The 21,849-nt window shown below is 40.3% G+C and overlaps 1 protein-coding gene across 1 annotated transcript in view; it reads left to right on the forward strand.

Moving 5' to 3' along the window:
* Nucleotides 1-4,268: 4,268 nt before the first annotated feature.
* Nucleotides 4,269-21,849, forward strand: part of igsf9bb (immunoglobulin superfamily, member 9Bb) — a 133,397-nt gene continuing 115,816 nt past the window's right edge. Inside the window, exon 1 of the mRNA XM_078266574.1 lies at nt 4,269-4,504. Within this exon, the coding sequence (XP_078122700.1) occupies nt 4,441-4,504 (64 nt within the window). The 5' untranslated portion in view covers nt 4,269-4,440. The remainder of the gene's footprint in view (nt 4,505-21,849) is intronic.

Raw genomic sequence — 21,849 nt, forward strand, 5'->3', positions numbered from 1 at the left:
CTGGTTTACCATGGAATCATGCATAGATTTGCTACCAAACTTGGAGGCTTGCAAATATTCATGTTAACAGACTGGCTAGTGTTTGCTAACTTAATGCAAACCAATGCTGCTGATAGCTACATTTAGATTTTGGTTAAACCCTATGGTACCAATCCCATCCATGACATATCTCAATTTTATTAAGGTCAAATAACAACTGGTAAATATAAGGTAGCATGCACAATAAATGACAAGAAGAAAAATAAATAAATATTTAAAAAAAAAAATATATATATATATATATATTTAAAATACAAAATGTTAATGTAATTTCAACAGCAGCACATTCATAATACTGTAATACTTACTGCATAATAGTTGTCTTCTCTGATGCCATCACTAGGCTGATTTAAGAATTGAATTTAGACTGCTATATTGAACAGTGAGTTCATTTCATTCAGGTGTGAGGATGGTGGATCAGGAAAGACAGGGGAAGGCAACAGGTAGGTCTAACATTAGCTGGAAGTGTAGGTGGAGCCACTTGATACCAACAGATTCATTTCTTAATATTATTAATATGGAAAAACTAATGAAAAATCTATTACATAACGTTTGTTTGACAATATGTCTTAGTGGAGAAGAACACAGGCAAGGAGTGAATGAGACAGACATGAGGTCGGCGATGGCATCAAGTAGAGATGAGACCAGTGATGACATCACGTAGGACTTCTGTTAGTTAGACCACACAAAACTAAATGTCCAGTATGGTTTGAAGTTCTGTTGACCAACCTATTCAAAAGTAAAAGTAAAAATAAAAGGACACAGCCTTTTTGGGGGAAAATAGTGCAGACAGAGAAGGAAAGCCACTCACCACTCAAATCACATCAACCAGGGGTGATGATTAGGTTGCCAATTGTCACAATTTGGTTGCCAAGGGCAACCAGGCAACCGTTAATGTTGCTGATAGCAACAGGTATTACATGCTTAAAACATGACTTAAGTGATTAATCAGTAATCAAAATGGTTGCTTATTATTTTTTTGTCTATTGTTTGTTTTAGCTCCATTCACCACAGTTTCCCCCTAAAACAAACTTGTTCTGCTGAGACTGGGGGAGATACAACTGACATTCATCCTTTAAGATATGACACCAGTTGAGTTTCATTATTACCACATATATTATAACCAGTGGCCATGGTCAATTGTTAACGAGTCACACCTGGCACATTATCATTACATCACCACGGAGATACAAAAACCTCATTGTAGCTGAGTGTGCTGGAAACCTGGAGTAGATCACAGAACACGATGAATGCTGGATTTGAATATACTATTTGCACTTCACACAGTTCTTTTAAAAGCACAGTGCTCGGTGTGACTGGGAGCTGTAAGACATGGCTGGTCTCCAATCACAACAGTGGCCTGTATGGCTATTGAGCATCAGGAGAAGTGCCTTCAGCTGCATGTGTAGCCTGTGATGTCTCTGTCAGAGATGCTGACATGCTGGAGCTTGATATGCCGGACTCTGCTGGCTGTGTCTTGTAGAAGAGACAACATGAAAGGCATCACAGGCTTTGTGAGATAGAGGAGAGAGAGAGAGAGAGAGAGAGAGATTAAGGTATCCCCGGAAAAGAGAGGCAGAGTGTGACAGAGAGTGAGAGCAGATAGTTGGTACCTGGATGTTTGCTTCAAAATGCTACTTTACATTAACATCCCCATCAGGCATTATAAAAAAGAAAAGGGCATACATTGGAATGCCTCTTAAGTTTCCCACATTGGTTTACAGAATGAAAAGTACTAAAGTATGGACTGGCAGAATGTTTCATGATCAATTCCCTGTTGGTTTTTCCAATCCTTTATTCTTTTTTTTGTTAATTTTTTCATCTTTAAAATTAGCTTGCAAAATAGCAAAGACTTGGCTGATTGACAGAACGATTAAAACATGATACATCGCCATGTGGAGACATTTTTAAACAGGACTGAGAATCTACAGCCATATTATTGACTCTGTGAGGCTGTAGCTGCGCAATGTGATGCTTTGAGCTAAATGCTAACATCAGCATGCTACAATGTTCACAATGACAACGCTATGATGTATGTTTAAAATAAATGTTTGACCTGATGATGGCACCGCATACAAAATGAGGGGAGTTATTGCAGTTCATCCTGAGGGAAAAATGAATGTCTGCACCAACCTTCATGGCGATCTATCTAAAATCACAAAGCCCTTATTAGAGGAAAAGTCAGGGAATCACCAAAGTCATTAGGGTACATGTACCAAATTTTACCGCATTCCATCAAATAGTTGATATATAACTGATATTTCAGTTTAGACCAATGTTTCTCAAATGGGTGTACTAGTACCCCTAGGGGTACTCTGGAGTACTGCAGGGGGTACAGATTTATTGAATGCATAATTACTAAAATAATTATACTATAATAAAGAATACATTTAGTGATGGAGTCTAACCATTTGAAATAGCATTAAGCGTTTTTCAGTTACAAGGTTGTTTTTTCAAAAAATGTTTTGCACTGTTAAGGGGGTACTTGGCTGATCAAATATTTCAAAGGGGGGGGGGGGGGGCATTATTGAAAAAAGTTTGAGAACCACTGGTTTATACCAAAGTGGTGGACTGACAATGGGCACTTTTTATATTTTTGTTTTTAGAAAAAAAGAAACACATCAAAAACATCTATAAGCCTTTCCGATTTGTTGTTGTTGTTTTTCTCCAATTTAATGAAAAACTATATTTTGTCAAGCCACTGAGAAGAAGTATATTTCCAACAAGTTAAGTATATAAGTATAAGTGATGTAAAAACTAAACTAAGTTTCTGTTTGGTAAAATGGCACACATTTTGTGCAACATCAACCATTGCAATAAGTGCAAAGTGCTTTAGAGAAGAATTTTTAGACAATATCTACAGTCATTGAGAAGATGAAAATAAATAACTGATGTTGCCAGATGAGTTGTATCATCGGTCACATTTGTCATCATTTTGCCAGCTGAGAACATTTGGATATAAACAAGAATAGCAAATGATGAGAACAACACTAGCATGTGAAACTTCAGATGGATTTATTTGTCATCCTGATGGAGGCTGTCAGGCCTCCTCCTCAGGGGTCCTAGACTTAGAGTTGGCTCTGAGGCATAATACTCTATGAGCAAGGCAGACTGAGTCAGTTGAATTTCAAACAGTCCTTGACTGAATCACTGTGAAGATGAATCATGCTGAATTAAGACAAGTTATTTGTTTAAGTTAGTGATCTCAGTGCATGGCAACTCTTTTTTTAATGTGACACTTTAGCAATCTGACCACCACTATTTCAGTCATACATAGTGAACATTTTACTAAATGGATTTGAATATATGGAATGCAGGCAGTGATCTGATGATGCACAGTGCTGGAGGATTCCTCTCGTCTTATTGCGCAGGATGATACCGCAGCTCCGCTAAGGCTTCACACTCCAACCCACCTTAAAACGGTTCCCTGCTGCGTTCAGGCCCCACGTGAAAACGGGAAGATGCAAAACCCCTTTTAAGACACAGAAGTCAGAAACTTGCAGTTTTTGAGCCTATTATCGATCCCAATACCTCCGACCCACACTAAATGTAGTGTCATGCATAAACACCTACAGTCGAGCAATGGTAGTATTCCTGTCTTTTAAACAAGCAAGAGGTAGCCTATTTTCATTGCATTTACAGGATAACCACCTGTTGGATTTTACCATCTGTCGTTGGGACTGTGCCATTGTGAAGGCATAGCTATAGCTTACTACAATGAACTCATTTATTAAAATCCGGGCCTGTCTTTGTAAGTAGGACGTTTCAGTCTTACCCAATCCTTATAGGCTACTAATAGTAATAGTGTCTGACCGCAGCTTGCTGTATCCTAATGTGTTCTAACTTAACTATAAAAACGGCTAGCAAGTAGGCCTATTTAAAAAAAAATAAAGTTGCTATCATTATAAATGTAAGTGCGTTTAGGGTGAAAATGCCAATAATTAAAAAGCTTTTTCTAGCCGCCATGAGCACACTGAGGTGGTTTCCTTTAACCAAATCCTGAAATCTCCGTGTATTTCCACATTCATTGAACGCAACACTCCAGCTGGAAAACCGACAGCGCAGGTGACCAATCAGCGGCCGGGACTTCTTCCCACGCACCTCAATGAAACCAGTGCGAAGGCGGGGCCGCGGTTATTTAGGAGCTCGCGCCTGGTTTCACTGCGTCGTGTGCTCTCGTCCCATTGGCGCAGGTGATCCGTCTCAGGATGCGAGAGGAGAGCGGAGGAGAGGGGAAGAGAGAGGGGAATGCGCCGATGGAAAAGTGTCCAGGGCTCGGTTAACAAGAAAACAGGATACCGGCCCGCTTCAGTTCGTTCTTGGGACATTCGGCGATGAGAGATTCACCGAAAGGGGCACTTTGAGATATGATGAGGTTTATTTCTGGTCGGCAATAGTACTATGATTTGGTATGTGGCCACTTTGATAGCAAGTGTATTCAGCACCCGAGGAACGGCCGCTCAAGGTGAGTCGAAGTGCAGTATCTGTATACACCGGCGCCTATTGTTCAAGTTTTAACTTACCTTTTTTTTATTTAAAAAGCAACCTTTTTCCCGCTTGTCTGTTAGCTAACTTTGGATATATCGCTTGTATGTTAAACACGTCATAGCCTACTTTACGCCATGAAGTTCATACGTGTGTTCATCACCGCACCTGAGAGGAGCCGGTGGCAAAATGATGAGGGAAACGGACCAAGTTAACCGTTACATGAATTGTAAAAGAGCTTTACCACGGAGGATAAGCAACTCTTTTGGTTAAACCTGTTTTTAAAAGAGGACAACCTGCTCTTTCCCACTGTAATGCATCATGGGCATGCGTGTTAAATGACACTATCGGAGTTGTGACGTTTTGGGCTGGTTTTGCAGTCTGTTTGGGTTGACATTTCTCCCAAAATGTGTGAGTTTGGAGCTCCATGACATAGCCACTGGACTGTTGCAGCCGGCTGCACTGAGCTGCACACTGGCTGCTAGCGTTTCGTGAGATGTGAAGGCAAATGTGATTAGCATAGTGCACTGGTGTAGATGTCATTAAAATGCTATGAGTGGATTAACCTCTTCCTGGTGAGCTGTTTGTGCTAACTGTGAGTCAGCCCGGCTCCGTCCGTTAGAGGGAGCGCTTTCTGAGCCAGCACCGCGTCAGGGTGAATCTTAACAGTTCCCAGCACACCCAGGCTGCTTCTCACTCTGCTATGTGTGATGCAACTAAGATAACATGTGTGACGACTTGATGTGAGCCTTAAACTATTTTCTACAAATCTAAATGTGCTTTTGTTGTGAAAAAGAGCATCGTTCTTGTTTGACAAAATGGCTCCATGGGCTAGAGATCTTTCAACCATGCCACCTTGCAGCTGACCTCTGACCTCCTGTAGAGGGTTAAAAGAGATGGGTTACTGTGTCTAAAAGCCAGTCACCTCAGTTTCACCTTTCACGACATTATAAAGAGGGCAGCAACTAATGATCATTTCCATTATCATCATCAAAGAATCTGCTGATTATTGTCTATTGTTTGGACTACAAAATGTCAGAAAAAAAGTAAAATAAATAACAGTACAGATAACAATTTCCCAAAACTCAAATTGAAATATTCATATTGCTTCTTTTGTCCAAAACCCAAATATTCAGAATACTATGATAGAATGAAAGAAAACCAGGAAATATTCACATTTGAGAAGTTGAAACCAGTGTATTTTGATGATTTGTGCTTTAAAAAACTTAAAGCTCCCTTGTGTACATTTTTGAGTTGATTCTTAGCAAAAAAAAACCTTTGTTCTTTCACATATATGTGCTCATTCATGTGTAATTACTTCTACCAACTAATCAAAGTATTCTCGTACGCGTAGAATCTGCCATTCAGAATCATTCAGAATACATTGGAGCGACTCGCTCCATTGTATCAATGTATTAAAGTATGTATCAAAGTTTTATTTTTAGTTGCTTGGCTAACTATAGCATGGTTGTGCATAACGCTAGAATGATGTCTAGGATACTTTTCCTCGCGTCAATGATGAAAAAGGATTGTCTACCTTGTAACATAAACGTAATCATATGTGTCGTGATTTCCCTGGCAGACAACTCACGTCATGTGCAGTTGTAACACAGACTAGATGGAGATACTAAGAGCTAATTTCGGTTTTATTGACATTGTTCATACTGCTCAGAGAAATATATTAAAAACACAAACCTCCGTTGCTTCTCTCCTACGCTGTAAACATTGGCGTACACTATTAATCTCGTACAGTATACAGAGTAACGATAGCACTGATGCTTTACTAACATTAGCTTGCATACGTTTGGGAACTTGATAGCTAATGTTAACAATGAAATGGTACCAAAATAACGTAAAACTGTTATTACACTGGAAGGAACACTCACGGACGAAGTCGTACTTCTTGGAATAATACGGCCACCGTAGGAGTTAGAACTAGAATTAACTGAAAAGTAATATTCAGTTGGTTGTCCTATACAATTTCACCGCTAGATGGGAGAAATTCTTACACAATGTAGCTTTAAACATTTTGATGATCAATAATCTATATATTAATTACAGCTGTATTTTATAAATGACATCATCCTCTAGTAGGCGGACCGGGGTTTTGTTTGGCGGTCCGACACTGTGCATTGTAGGCATGTGAGCTTGTCTCTCATCGATGACGACAGGGACACGTGGTGAGAGAGTAAAGCTGTAGCAGCATCACACCATACCTTTGATAAAAAGGAATCCCTGCTACTTTTGCCCCCCTCCTTCCTTCCCTCCCTGCCACTCATCTTTAGAGGAGAGATGGAGAAAATTGGGACAGCGTCTGTGCTTCAGCATCACTGATTAGATGATTAAGAAAGGAGCGCATTATGATACAAACAAGCTTTCCTTTACTGTGTGTTCAACTTTTGACACCAAATCTTGCAGGTTTTATGTATGTTTATTTTTGTTGACATCCTTCTGGCATGCAACGTGGGCTCGGCTGGCTGCACGGCAAACAGTAAGGCCTAAGTAATGTCCTGCCTAAAGAGGATACACTTAAGAATCGTCTGCCAAAAGATGGAGACTTAGGGAGATGTTTTTAAGCAGCTTCCCTAGTCTCTTCCACGGTTGGGAGAACAGGCAACTTGGCATAAATGAGCACTAAATTCTGAGGAAGAGCAACTGTGACCAGACTTGTTTTGTGTTTTGTAAAGACTGTCCCCTTCATGCATATGGTCCTTGTCCCGTGCTTTAACACATGGACAGAGCTCTCAGTACTCTGCAGCGTCCGTGCTGCGCACACACAGGCACACAAACAAAGGCGAACACACTAGCCGTCAGAAGCTGCGCAGGGCAGCATCCTTCTGGCCGAGTGCTGCTGTCTCCAGCTGGCAGCTGGCAAATGCCTCGACTTTTGCCAGTGATAACCCTGGACCTGAGCCAGGCTGTCTCTCTTTCTCTCTGTTCTCCCCTCCTCTCTGGTTTCCTCTCTTCCTCACCTGGTTTCATCTCTCCCTCCCTCCCTCCCTACTCTCACTTTTCCTGTCTGACTCAGGTCCTCGTCGCCATCCCATCCTCTTGCCGTCTCTCTTCTCTCCTGCACGCTCCGCCCTGTCGTCTTCCTCTTCCGTACGCTCGGATGAACTTGTTTCCCTCCAGGTTTCAAGTGGCCTCTCTCAGCATGGCTGTGTAGCCGAGGGAAGGGAACATGGTGGGTTGTGTTAATGGAGGCTCAGGGCGCGCTCCACAGCAACCGTCTGCTGCCATTCGCGCACACACGCACTTGTTACCCCTACCCACGCACACATACACACACGCAGAACATACACACACATGTCAACACGCAAGCATCCCCTGGGGGAGCAGTGTGTCTTTAACCAGGATCTGAACATATGCCCACTAACAGGCTAATTATGATTAAGCTGTGAGGTAAATGCCACTTGGTTGCTCGATAAATACATATGCCCCAACATGCCAAGAGGGCTGGGGACTGATGGGGATAGAGGAGGAGGGGGGTGATGCATACCTGCCAACATTTAAGTTTCAAAATCCGGTGTTAAATATGTAAGTAAATAATTAACCAGATGTATAATTATTATTTGTCTTTATGTTGTGAAAAAACATCAATCTATCACAGAAACACTGCAGTTTAGCAGTGGTACAAAACAAATACATTTTTATCAATTTATCATATCAATAATGAAATCCATTAGCTGTTAAGAAATCGTTCTCCCAATCTGTAGACTATAAGCCAGGGCTGCATGATTAATCTAATCGCAATCGCGATGTCACTCTGTGCGATTACATAACCGCAAAAATTGTGCGATTTAATTAAACAAAAAGGTGTGCTGTGTGCATGACACTCTAGTCTCTGTGTGCGCTGCAGTCTCCACGTTGGGCGGGAAACCACAGGGGAGACGTTCACTCCAGCTCTTTCGGGGGTAACACCCTTCACTTTACCGACAGTATTAACAACAGATGAAGCCACCGTGTCTTGAGAAGCTTGTTCTTAAAGCTATAGTGCGTAGTTTCTGTCTCCCCCCATGAGGAATTCTAAGTAATGACAACAACACTGTCGGCGCGTCCACATGATACAAGCCTTTGTGATTGCACACAGCCAATAATTACTTTTCAGTGTGATTACTTTGTGAACTCTTTGTGCCACCAGAGAGAGAAATACACCCATAATGCACAGTAAAGTGCTGCATGACTTGCTGTCAGTTTCCAGAATTTGATTTGATGTGGGTCCATGTAGAGCTGATGATGCAGGATGACAAACATTAACCGTCCAAACTATAATTTGGGTTAGGACCTGTTGGTCTGTATGAAAACGGCACCCTAAGAACATGTCTCTTATCCTGCAAAAATAGTTGTATGTAATGTCTTTTGTGGCTCTGGAGCCTACAAAGACCTACAGGTTGCTGCTATCTACGCTCTCTAATCTCAGCAGTAATTTGATAACAAGTTTAGTTTATCATACCCAATAGAAGTTAGTTAGCAGTAGTTAAAATTAGCTTCAACCATCATGAACTCAGGCTGCACCGACATATAACTGAGTCGCCCTCTCTCTCCATTGCCGCTGCCTCAGTTGAAGTTGTGCTTATATTGGGAACAATGGAAGTGGTGCTAACCTCTCGCTGTCTGAGCACCTTTAAATCTATCCATCCACTCTCTCTAGGAATTGGTTTTAGTTGGATTACATTTACACCTGACTCTGAAACACATCTGTGTTCTGCACTTTAGACTTACATTTTGTAAAGCTGCAACAATTACAATTGATTATTTTGATTAGTTGATGGATGGAAAATAAATTAGCAACTATTTTGATAATCCATTAATCATTCCTAGGTTATTTTTTTTAGGAAAAATGCCAAATTCTCTGGTTCCAGTTTCTTACATGGGGATATTTTTCTGGTTTTTCTATGATAGTCAACTGAACAACCTTTTGTTTTGGACTTTCTGAAGACATCAGAAGATGGCACCTTCAACTTTGGGAAAAATCAACTATTTTCTGACATTAAGAAACCAAGTGATTAATTGAGATACATATTCAATTAATTGTTAATGAAAATAATTCTTAGTTGCAGCCCTTAAACTTTTCCAGTAATTCCTTTTCTAATAATGACATTGATGAATAATGAGTTTTTCCTTACTCCGAGTGCTGATGCCTAATTAATTTGATTCCCTGAAATGTCCCTGGTATCCCTGTTTTTTGATGATCCCTACAGTATGATCACTTAATGAGCGTTCTCCCAGTAAGTGGGTGGCTGCTTGGCAAAAACAAAGCTGCTGACCAAGAAAAGGCTTGTTCACAGGATGGATTAAAATCCTGTGGGTGTTGGGCATTTTCTCACTGAAGGACTCTCATCGCTGTGTGTTGAGTGTGGCTTAGGGCTCACGATACATTGTTTTAGCATCACCATTGCGATGTGCACCTGTGCAGTAGTCACATTGCACGACGTGTAATGTAAATGCTACAGTACATTCTTTTGCTGCTTGATACAAAAGGAAAACTTGCACTGTTCTCATTATACATGTCTAATGTTACCGGCCGACCCTTTCCCTTTAAGACAGGCGGCCATGGGTTTGCTGTGGGAAGTGAGGCTCTCCCTCGTGTGTGTAGAAAAGCACTGTAAGTAGTGAAGCTACAGTAGTCAGTGTTTTGTGTTTACTGCAAAGAAAAAAAAAAGCAACCTGTTTAATGCATCATTATCACGATGTCTCCCGACCATTCTTGCAGTTGCCAGACTGAAAGCTAGTTACCAGCTAAAGCTAATTGAGTTAGCCTAAATAAACCAGGGGTCTGTCCCAACTACAGTTTGAAGCTGGGAACATAGCACTAATCTACAAGAGAAGTCTGTGTCTGATATAACATAGTTTACTCTGATTCAAGGGTTCTTGGATACATGGAGTATGTTGCTAGTACGTGACATGTAGGCTCTGAATGCACAGCCAACCACCAGTCACAATCAATGTTGATCAATTAATCAATCAACCAAAGCAGGACAAAAAGCTCAAGCACAAAAGCTCAAGAAAGGATGGTTCACATAAAAAAAAAGTCATTTTTCACTTGATTATTATTTTCTATGCAGATGCACTCCCCTACAAAATCACCCCATTCATTTGAGAATAATTAATTATTTCCAAATAGAGCTATTCAAGTAATCTGAATTCTAGCATCTCTTTTCATATAATAATGTAATGTATATCGCAGATTTTTTTTTATTGCAATGTCAGTTTTTTTCCAATATAGTGCAGCCCTATTGTGGCTTTAGACACATTAGTTTTTTATTAGGAATGCTCCGATCTGGCCTTTTAATTGATCTGATACCGATCACTGCTGTTCATGACTAAATGAATCAACATATTTCAACATATAACTGGTCAGCATCTCACCAGTTCACTTATGTTTTTGCCAATCTCCAACCTGGACTTGAGGCCCAGTTGGATGAGGCTGCATCTTATCTGCATAACTCCCTCCAGTCTATTTTTATGCTTTCAGGACTTCAAAAGGCTCATTTCCTTTCTGTACTGTACATGTTCTTTAAAGTTCAGCCGTGTGTGTATGTGTGTGTGTGTGTGTGTGTGTGTGTTCATTATAAATTTATTTTGACAATACTTATAATCTATAAAATGGCTGAAAATAATGAAAATGTCCATTCCAGTTTTGTAGAGCCCAAGATGATGTCTTAAATGTCTTGTTATGTCCAACCAACTGTCCAAAACCCAAAGAGATTCAGTTTACTGTGATATAAAACACACACATTGGAGAGGTTGAGAATCTGTTTTACTTGGTATCCATGGATCATTACAGCTGTGCGGTATGATCTGCTGTGGACGGTTGGTGCTCCATGTACAGAAGCCTTCACCCCCACTGAGCCTAATGAAAAGTAGCACCCCTGTTGCCTTGGGCAAATGGCACACTTCTTAAAAGTCACCAATCTTTAGATGGCAATCAACCTGGTATTTGGGCCAAGGAGCAGTGACTGGCGGCTGATGTCAGACCCCCCAGCTCCCAGCAGCCTCTATTTTGGTTCAGTGAACTAATCTGCTGGGGCTATTCTTAATATCACTCTATATTATTAAGTAGTAAAATTAAGAGATGAGAAAGTATCAATAATTGACAACCGTTTGTTTGTTGGCAGGCAACATATTCACTCTCTTCTATATAGTTTCACAACAATGCGTTGTGCACATTGAGCTTTTATTTTTATTTTCATACAATTTATTCCACAGGAAACGCATATTTGTTAGGCTCTAAGCGGCTCCATATAGCCAAGCGTAGGCTACTATGGTTAGAGTTGTGTCTCTAATTCAATCAGGAGAGACTTTGTTTGCAGATATGCAAAAGATTTATTGTACAAATGCATAATAAAATGTACAGAGTCTTTGGAGATTAGACTCCATCGTTGTAATAAAACTTTTTGAAGGGGTAGAGAAACAGGACATAACCCCCGATGGAGTCTAGACACTGGTGGCGGCGGAGAAGGAGACCGGAGACCAGACCGGAGACCAGACCGAAGGAGGCAAACGTAGCGGTCAGCCGGAGGAAAAAACGATGACCGGAGGCGGCAGGGGAGGAGGAGGGTTGAGTGCTTTCCTGAAACGACAGCTGACAGCACAGGGAGAGAGCAGATTTAAAGCAGAGTTGTAATGCTGTAGGGCTGCAGCGATCGATTATTTTAGTAATCGAGTATTCTACCGATTATTCCATCGATTAATCGAGCAATCGGATAAGAAATACTTTTGTTTTATTGAAGAGCAATAATAAACAATAGTTTGGTTAAACTTTCGGAAAAAGCAAAATTTGTGTTGCCTACATTGCTTACAATATCATCTCTCAAAAAACTAAACATAAGTGCATTTAAGTGCCATATAACATTGTAAAATTTTTAAAGAAAACATTTTCTGAAATGATATCAACCTCACACTAAGGCATACATTAAACATACGTAAACATTACATTAAGTTGTGCAACTTAACTTTCAGAACTACAAGTTTCAACCTGAGACTGATCTGTATATAGGCCTATATGTAAATATTAGTTATACTCAACCTATTTTTATTTATATATTTGATTACAATGCTACACAGCTCTGTTAAACGTATGCTATTAGATCGTTGATCAGCTGTTTCTCCGTGAAGAGAGAGAGTGAGAGAAGAATCAGCTGTTTTTCCGAAGTGATAGTCAACATGTCGGCTCTTTAGATCAGATTGTGGTCACCGCTACGTATTTTCTTGTCTTTGATTTTGCTAGTTGTTGTGTTTGGTGTAGTTTCATCGTCCATACGACTCTATGATTTACTTTTGTCGGGTCCGCTTCGTGGAATGGATGAGAAATGTTTTCTGTTGAGATGCTGAAGCATTGACGTCGTGCTATTATTGTGCTAAGCTAGTTTGGTTTTTCAGTAGACGCACTGTCCAGAGTTCTCGTTCTAATCACGTTTGAACTGATTCCAAACTTTGGACACTTCCTGTGGTTTCCTCCAGCCTGTCTCTTCTCTTAGCCCCTCACTATCTACGCTCTGGCATGGGTCGCCAGCAGACTGAGCAGCGTCTGGTGTGCGACAGTAATAATGATCCGTGTGGAAACACCGTCCGTCAGCGATACAACGTTGATTTAACGAAGCTTTGAGGCAAATCATTTTGCATCGAGGATTTTTTGTAATCAAATTATTCGAGTTATTCGAGGAATCGTTTCAGCCCTATAATGCTGTGATTGGTCCTTGAATTTCATGACCCAGTCTGATTGGTTTAACTAAAGTGACCCGTCTAAACAAAAGAAAGAGTAGTGATTGGGTTATTTGACGTCTTCCTGAAAGAATTTGCGCTGAGCTTTATGAGAGAGAGTGGAATATGCATACTGGCGGTGTCAAAAAATAGATTTTTTAATTTTGTATCGATTCTAAATTGAAACATTTTCAATACTCATTTGTTTGCTTTCTCGCCTGCTTTTGTTTTACCACTGCCATGCAGAGATGGCAAAAGTACTCACTTCCCGTACTCAAGTAGAAGTACAGATACTTGTGTTAAAAATACTTCTGGTAAAGTAGAAGTACTGATTTAACTTCTTTACTCAAGTAAAAGTAACAAAGTTCAGGCTTGGAAATGTACTTTTACTAAGTATAAAAGTAAAAGTAGCCTTGTGAATGACATTTCACAAGGCTTCCATTTTTTCCATTTTTTATGCAAAGCTACCTGGACCACACAAATGTTACTAGAGTGCAAGCTGAGAAACTTCAGTGGACATGGAGAAAAGGCTCTTTATATGCCATTGCCTACATTTTAAATGGATGTCTGCCAATAGACCTAAAACATCACATGTATGATTATTGTGACAGAGACTGGGACTCCAGGTTAATACGATTCTGACTGAGTAGCAAGATAGGAACTCAGTTGTGATTCTGTGAGAATTCACAGATCCAGTTTCTGTTTTTTAATCTTCCCCTTAACATTTAAAGGAATCTACATGTATGTATGTGTGCTCAAATATGGCTTCTGGAAAGTAAATAAAGGATAAAATATGAATTACTAAACAGACATTAATTAAGAAGTTCCCCATAATTTTAGAGTCACGCAGCACATTCGCCAGGAGTCATTCTTGATGCCTACTATCTCAAACATCTCTCTCAGATAGGGCCATGGATGATTGGGAATGTCTTTCTGCTTGTCTGACGAATCTCTGGGATCTCCATTTTCTTCATTTTTAAACATGTCGGAGTCCATACTACTATGTGCTAACGTTACCGCCATCAAGCCGCAATGATTTGCCGCAAATTAATGCTGCAGAATCTGTCCAGTCGTCTTGTAGTGGTGCGTCAAGTGCAATGTATATTCCCATCCTATTAGATTGAATTCGGTATTGATGACACGAAAAATAATAACGGTAACTCCACTGAAATTATTTGAAACTAAAGTAACGAGCCAATTTTGTAAAATGTCAGGAGTAGAAAGTACCGATATTGGTGTTAAAAATGTAAGGAGTAAAAGTAAAAAGTCAGCACAAAAATAAATAGTAAAGTAAAGTAAAAATATCTGAAAAATCTACTTGATTACAGTAACAAAGTATTTGTACTTCATTACTTCCCATCTCTGCTGCCACGCCTCTTTAGGAGACTAGCAGCAGGTCCTGAGTGTATTGATTCCATTCGGAGAAGTGAAAACGAACACAGATTAGCACCGATTCTTTTGCCCCATAGTCACCAAAGTTAATATTGGACCCATTTATCACAAGCCACATATCTCCAGAACATTCTCACTGTAAAATGGCATTTTAATGGATAAGCGAAAGTTAGCTTACGTTCGCGAAAGCCACAAATAACTTGTTTTTGTAATGCTAAATATGGCAGGAGAGAGAAGCCACTGATAACTGTGTAGCTTAACTATGGTAGCTAGTTCTAGCAGGACTGAATAGCGTGTAAACAACTGTGGGATTAGCAGGAAATACGCAAAAAAAGGAGAGAGCTGTGAGCGCTTGAGCGAACTAGTGAAAGTTTAAATCTGTATAGCGGATTTAAACTGATGTAATTAGCCGCTGTAATTAGGAATATATCAAAATTAACTAAGCTAGAGCTGCACGGCTCTGGCTACCAGTAAGCAACAGGAGCACCGGCAAAACACGGAAATAAGACAATGTGCAGCTCGTCAGCATGTATCATCATCTGATCGGCATTTTTAAGATAACTGATCCAATTATTTAGAACAAATATCAGGCGATTATGAGCGCTGACCGATCAATCGGAGCCCTTTATTTTGACTTAAAGGAGCACCTTTAAGTCATTATTAGATACTATGACTTAACTGCTGTTGATTTTAAAATTCACTCCCTAAGTAGCTTTAATAAGCTTGGAATTGTTTTTTATAGCCCAGGAAATGTAAACACAACAGCTGATTTTGCCTCAGACTTTCAGTTTCTAGCTGCACTTCGATTTGTCTGCATCATCACTCAGTGTCCTGGGGTGGTCACTTAATTCCATGCAGGGGAGGATGGTGTTGCTTATCTAGTATTGCCTTGCTGTCTAACTTCAATTATATACAGTATCTCTCCTAAAAGGAGCAGGGAGCTAGCAGAGAAGAATGTCTGGGTCCGCTGGTATAGTTCAACATGGATAAAGACAATATCTCACTCGTTGTCTCTTGGCTCACATAACGACAGCTGCTCTGTTTTATCCAAAACGCTCTCCCTCCTGACTCCCTCACAGCTACGTCTCACATCTGTGATGTCTAAAATAGATTGTGGTAGTTAGAGATAAGTGTGTGCATGGTATACTGATCAAGATAAAGTATTTGATTTGGAGCAGCTCTCGCAGCAAAGCACTTCAGGAAGGTATTGCTCTTTGGTATTTGTTCTGAATATACGTACCAGTGTCCTTTTTGCTGACTCATTTTAAAGCTGTCCAGCTAGTAATTTCTATAGCCCTTCTGCTGCAGTCAGGATACACAGAATGGGCACATCATCAAAACATTGCCTAGTTGCATTGGCGACTTGTAGTGCCGCTGTGGAGTTTACATTGGGGAAAATCGCGTTAGGGCTGGGCAATATATCGATATTGATATAATAGAAATTGTCTTAAAATTTGGATATCGCAATATGACACAAGTGTTGTCTTTTCCTGGTTTTAAAGGCTGTTTTACAGTAGTGAGTGATGTCATTTTCTGAACCTATCAGACTGTTCTAACTGTTTTATTATTTACCTTTACCCACTTAGTCATTATATCCACATTACTGATGATTATTTGTCACAAATCTAATTGTGTAAATATTTTGTGAAAGCACCAATAATCAACCCTACAACCTCGCCGCAATATCGATAATGATGTATTTGGTCAAAAATATCGGGATATTTGATTTAGTTTTCCATATAGCCCATCCATACATGTCAAAGCAAAGTGAGAATTAATTTTTAGTGCACATATTTCTCTTAAGGTGTTTATTTAGTCAACCATTTAAACAGGGGCGCATGCATAAAGTATCAATGTCCAAATGTAATTTTAAAAATCACAGTCAGCAGAAGAGAAATATTGTCTACAGAGTGTCTATAGAGTCTACAGCTGTACGTAAATGCAGCCACCCAAACATGTAAATGAGGCAACCTGCATACACCTTAAGTGTTCCATTATGTGTGATGCTGATAGAGCTGAGCTTCACAAATGGGAAATACATTTTCTCATGTGGAAACAAAGTCACAGTTTCACCCCGGCGCGTTGCACAGAGCAGATTGACCCGGCAATAGACAGGAGGGGGAAGCACCATAAAGTACATTTCTCAGCAACGGTCGACAAGCAAAGGCCAACTCTGACTACAGACTCAAAATCAACCATTGTTACTTCAATTCAATTTCAATTTTATTTATGGTGTCAAATCATAACAGAAGTTATCTCAGGAAACATTACCGATATAATTTACAAGAGACCCAACAAGTCCCCCAAAGGTGCGACTGTATCAATTTGGAGAATTCCCATAATTGAACACCCCCCCCCCCCCCCCCTCCCCTCACCACCCCTTTTTAATTATGTGTAGTCTGTCTCCTATAATTAGCCTGATTTTAGTGCAGGTTCTGAATAGAGCGTTTCTGAAATGTGTGATTGATACCCATACAATAATCATTTGAAGGATTTTAGTGCAGCAGTGTGTTTTTGTTTGTGGCTTCCTGCTACCATGCATCTTGGTTTCTGTCCTGTTCTATACACTTTCTCTGAATACTGCACTTCATGCTCCCTCCCCTCTCCTCCTGCCATTCTGAGCTGGCTGACTTCCCGTCTCATTTTACCTCCTGGCCTACTGATGCAGCACAGTCAGCTTCCTCCATGCCGACTTCTCGAGACCATTAAACATTCATTGGATAGGGCCATAAGATACCTCACTATAGCCTCAGCTCTGCTACACTAAATTCAGCCCAAGATCTGAGCCTAACCCTGATGCTGCAAACCAACAGGCAAATTCTATAGGCATGGCTGCGTATTGGCCCCTTTGAGAGATGCAGTAGGAGACATGTAATAGACAAACTGATTGATGATGTTGGTGTGGCACAGCATATGACACATGATCCCCTGGCTGCTGTGTGGCAGCAGTGTTGGAGTACATGGATTGATACAACTTGCAGCGAATACCACAGACAAATGACTGTTGTGGTTAGCAGTAATTAGGGCCAAAATATTAAGAGCAGATAATGACTTCCAGGATGTTTCCTACCAACGTGCTTGGTCTTATAAAGAGCAAAGTAAATACTGTAGTTCATTGGCACGAACCACACGGCTGTATGTGGAAAATAATGGTTTGCGTTAATCGCGCGTCAAAAACAATTAGTGGCGTTAAAAAGGAATTTGTGTTAACTTGTTATTATCGCGTCGATTTTGACAGCCCTAGAAATAACCAAAACTTTGTCAATGAAAGCTATTGTTTATTTAGAATTCTGTTACTTATGGTAAGAAGCTGATTGAGAGAATAGGTAATCAGGCTTTTTAAAGTAGCGTATATTCCAAGAGCTGTATGTGCATTAGTTTCAACCCTGTGCCCATGGCAGTATCCATGACTCTCCATCACCCCTAAAGGGTAAGGCAGATGGATCAGCCTGCTGGTTCCAAGGTGTCAAGTAACAACTTACTTAGCATATTGCTGACATGAACTGTTTGTAATCTTTCCATCAAAAGGTCAGATCACTCTTGTCCAAGAAACAATGCAGACACACGAGGCAAACATGAAGAGCTCTGGTAATTCACTAAAATATAGTAAACATCACAGAGCTGCTTGGGGCAAATGTATGTAAAGGAACAGTGTGTGGTTTCACATGTCAATGATCCAGGAAGCTTGTGGAAAACAGCTTTCTGGAAAGAAGTAGAGGAACATCGTCTGTGTTCAGAGCAGGTAGAGTGCGCTGTGGACATGAGGTGAGCAGGGATTAGCTGTCATGTCTAAATAGAGACATATTAGGCGAGCTGGCATTTTGTCTCCTCTACCTCCAGTTAAAATGTGCTTACTGTGAAAATTGGATGACAGCATTTTGCAAACAATACAGGATTTGTCCTACATATCTGCCATGAATCCTATGTTGTGATCTCATCAGAGTATGCTGTTCAGTATCTTCTACAGTTGTAAGTGTGAACTTTTGTTCTCATAGAATGAGGCATCCATTCATATTTTTTATGAGTAAAACTGCAGGACTCAGTTTGTACCAAGACAGAATACAGAAGAGGTAATTTCCTTATTTGCTTATTGCCCATTTCAATATGTGGGTTCCTGTGCTGTGGTTTTCTGGTGTCCCCTTATCTACTGTGACCTGATGCCATGGCCTTGTCCGAGCAATGGGCAGCCACACATTACTGCCTAATAAGCAGCCGTGCACACGGGAGCATCCCCCAAACAGCCAGAGGCTCTAAGATGGCCGCCGGCTCCTGAGCCTTTAACTTTGTCAAATCTGGATTGGACATTTGTTTATTGATTGTGGTTGGCAAACACAAGTCAGGTCTGTGGAAACAGATGGTGACTAATCGGAGTGACGGCTCATATAACTAGAGAGATTTATTTCAAAACAAGTGTTCCCTCTGGTGTCTGCCAGATGTCAACTTCACACCGCACAGGCTGAATGTCCTGGATTGTTTAGATGTGTCTTTTGAAGTGCTGCTGCTAAATTTGTGGGTCCAAGGGCAGAGGTGTTAGCAGCTGTACATGACCTGTGCCTGTTGAGAGAAACACTATAATTCATGTAATTTGGCATCATGGCATGGCCCGCTGGTGTGCAGAACACGCACACTAATGATTTCTTCCAGAATGCGGCTGGGGGTCAGCAAAAACAGCAACTACTTGTAGTCCACAAAGAGAATGAGTCCTGCTTCAGGTCTGACCTGTAACCCTAGTCCAACACTAATACCCCTTTCACACTAATGGCACACTAATAATCAATTAGTGTTTGAATGGGGTAATCCTCTTCGATCTACTCGGCTTCGCAATCCAGGTTGCCAGGTGGGTTGGATCTAGGACTAGGGTCGATTTCAATGTGAATTGAAACCGGGGCGGGACAAAGTATGTGATTGGTGGGAAAAGAGAGTAGGGCAGTCCGCAGCACATTTTAATAAAACGAACACAACACAGATTTTGTCTCACTGTGCTTTATGCACATGGTTTACACAAGCAGCTTCAACAACAGCAGAACGGAGAGCATGTTGCAGAGCACTATGCAGAGCGCTAGCAGAGTTTTACAGGCAAAACTGCCTGTAAAAACCCATCGTTAGAACGTCATCGTATGAAAATAAGTTAAGTTAAATTCTCTCTGCACACACGTCTGCAGACTGCAGTTCAGTGTGGCTGCTGGGGAGCACAGTGCAAATCTCTCTTTTTTCTCAATACAATTCAATTTCAATTCAATTTTATTTATAGTATCAAATCATAACAAGAGTTATCTCAAGACACTTTACAGATAGACCCAGGTCTAGACCACACTCTATAATTTATAAAGACCCAACAATTCTAGTAATTCCCTCAAGAGCAAGCATTTAGTGCAACAGTGGCGAGGAAAAACTTCCTTTTAGGGAGAAGTAGTCACAATAAAGATAATGGAACTATGAACTATTCTCTTTTCAATGAAGTCAAACAAAGAGAAATGTTCTCCCCTCGTCTTAAAATAGTCAAAAATCGATACTAGAGTAACCCACTTCCTTGTCCAGCTGCTGCAGAGGAGGAGAAATCAGTCTGCACAAAATCATCTGTTAGTGTTTGATGGTTATTTATGCTTTAGAGCGTAATCACTGCGAAACAATCATAAAGTGAACTTTATTTCTCTCTCTCTACTGTGCAATGTCAATTTCAAGTAGCTACAAAACATCAGTTCTGCTGGTGTACAGCTGGACTGGAGTATGTGACAAGTTAGCTGTTCACTGAATATGACGTGTTGAGCCCCGCCCGTTTCTAGCACATTGTCATGCATTGCTCCCTGGTTGTGACCCAGTTGATCTCTGAATTATCATGACCCGGGATATACTCCTGTCAGCTGGCTTGGTTTGAATTTCCAAAAGAAGGGTTGAACAGAGATTAGATTGACTTTAGAGATTAGCCTGTAATTTTCAGGGAGAAAAAGTTTGGCTTGTAAAAAGCCAGACATCAAAGACTTCATTCATAATAGAGAGAAAGCTGGCAGCATATAATGTCTGAGCAATATGGAGCATAGTGCAAACAGAGGGGTTGGGGCATGTACAGCAAAGAGCTACAATGTCCAGTATATTATTTAGAGTAATCAGGGTGAAGTGTGACATTAAATATGAACAAGTAACTGATGATGACGACGTAACAGACCAATGGAAAGCTAACACTTTCTTATATTCATAAATCATAAAGGAGAAAAGTCAGAAATGTATTCAAAACTCCACACAAGGAGCCAGAGAGACCGAAGCAGCCAGATTATACAGTTTCAGTAGATGGTCAACCTGTGTATTTTGTAGACAGAAAAGGTTGCATAGCAACAATCCCTAAAAGTGACAGCTGATCCATCCATACAACTCTAAAACAATGTTCATTGTAGAAGACATTTTGTCGTGGATCAGCCCGTCACCTTTGGACTCAAAACATGCTGGCCAATCATTGTATACTACTTCTGTGGCGCATGTCTTTCCAATAATATTTATGTTCAGCTCAGTGCTCATGCATGCTTTAATAATGGTTAACAATGGCTGTGTATATTAGAGATAAATAAGTGTTCACTATGCACAGAATCATGCATTTCTCATGGCAAAGTGAAAGACCAAAGAATCTAAAAGGAATGACTAAAGCAGTTACAGTAGAAAAACACTCCATCTACTAAGATGTGACACAGTAGAGAATATTATTCAAATGCATTTTTTTAGTGAAACATTTTACTATCTCTAAATTCCAGTGAGACTTTGAGGGAAAGTTCCCTTTGTAAAGACAAACTGAAACTCTCTAACCAAACTGTCAACCAGTGGTGAGGAATTGTGACAAGAAACCTATTGTTAATGGACTGAGTAGTTTTACAGTGATCTAAAAATACGACTTTTGGACAGGACAGCTTTGAGAACTGTCCTCATTCATAAGCTTGACATTCAGAATGCCTCTGGCCTTGTTACTGCTTTATAACATCCTACAGTAAGCACAATTTCGGGGTCATTTTAAATGGCAAAGTGTTTATTTTTAATTGCTTTTACAATGTGACCTGTCATGACATTGTTAACAGCTCTTTCATTAACAAGGCTACCACCAGCTCTACTTTAAACATGAAGCAAGCGGACATGGATTTCTATGACCATATATAATTGTTCTCCACTTCCATACTGTGAAAATTACTAAATTGCCTTAATGCTTAAATCTTCATATTGTCTGTCTTAACAGTTAATATACAGACAAAT

Source organism: Sander vitreus, chromosome 13 (genome assembly GCF_031162955.1).
Source record: "Sander vitreus isolate 19-12246 chromosome 13, sanVit1, whole genome shotgun sequence".
Taxonomy (NCBI): domain Eukaryota; kingdom Metazoa; phylum Chordata; class Actinopteri; order Perciformes; family Percidae; genus Sander; species Sander vitreus.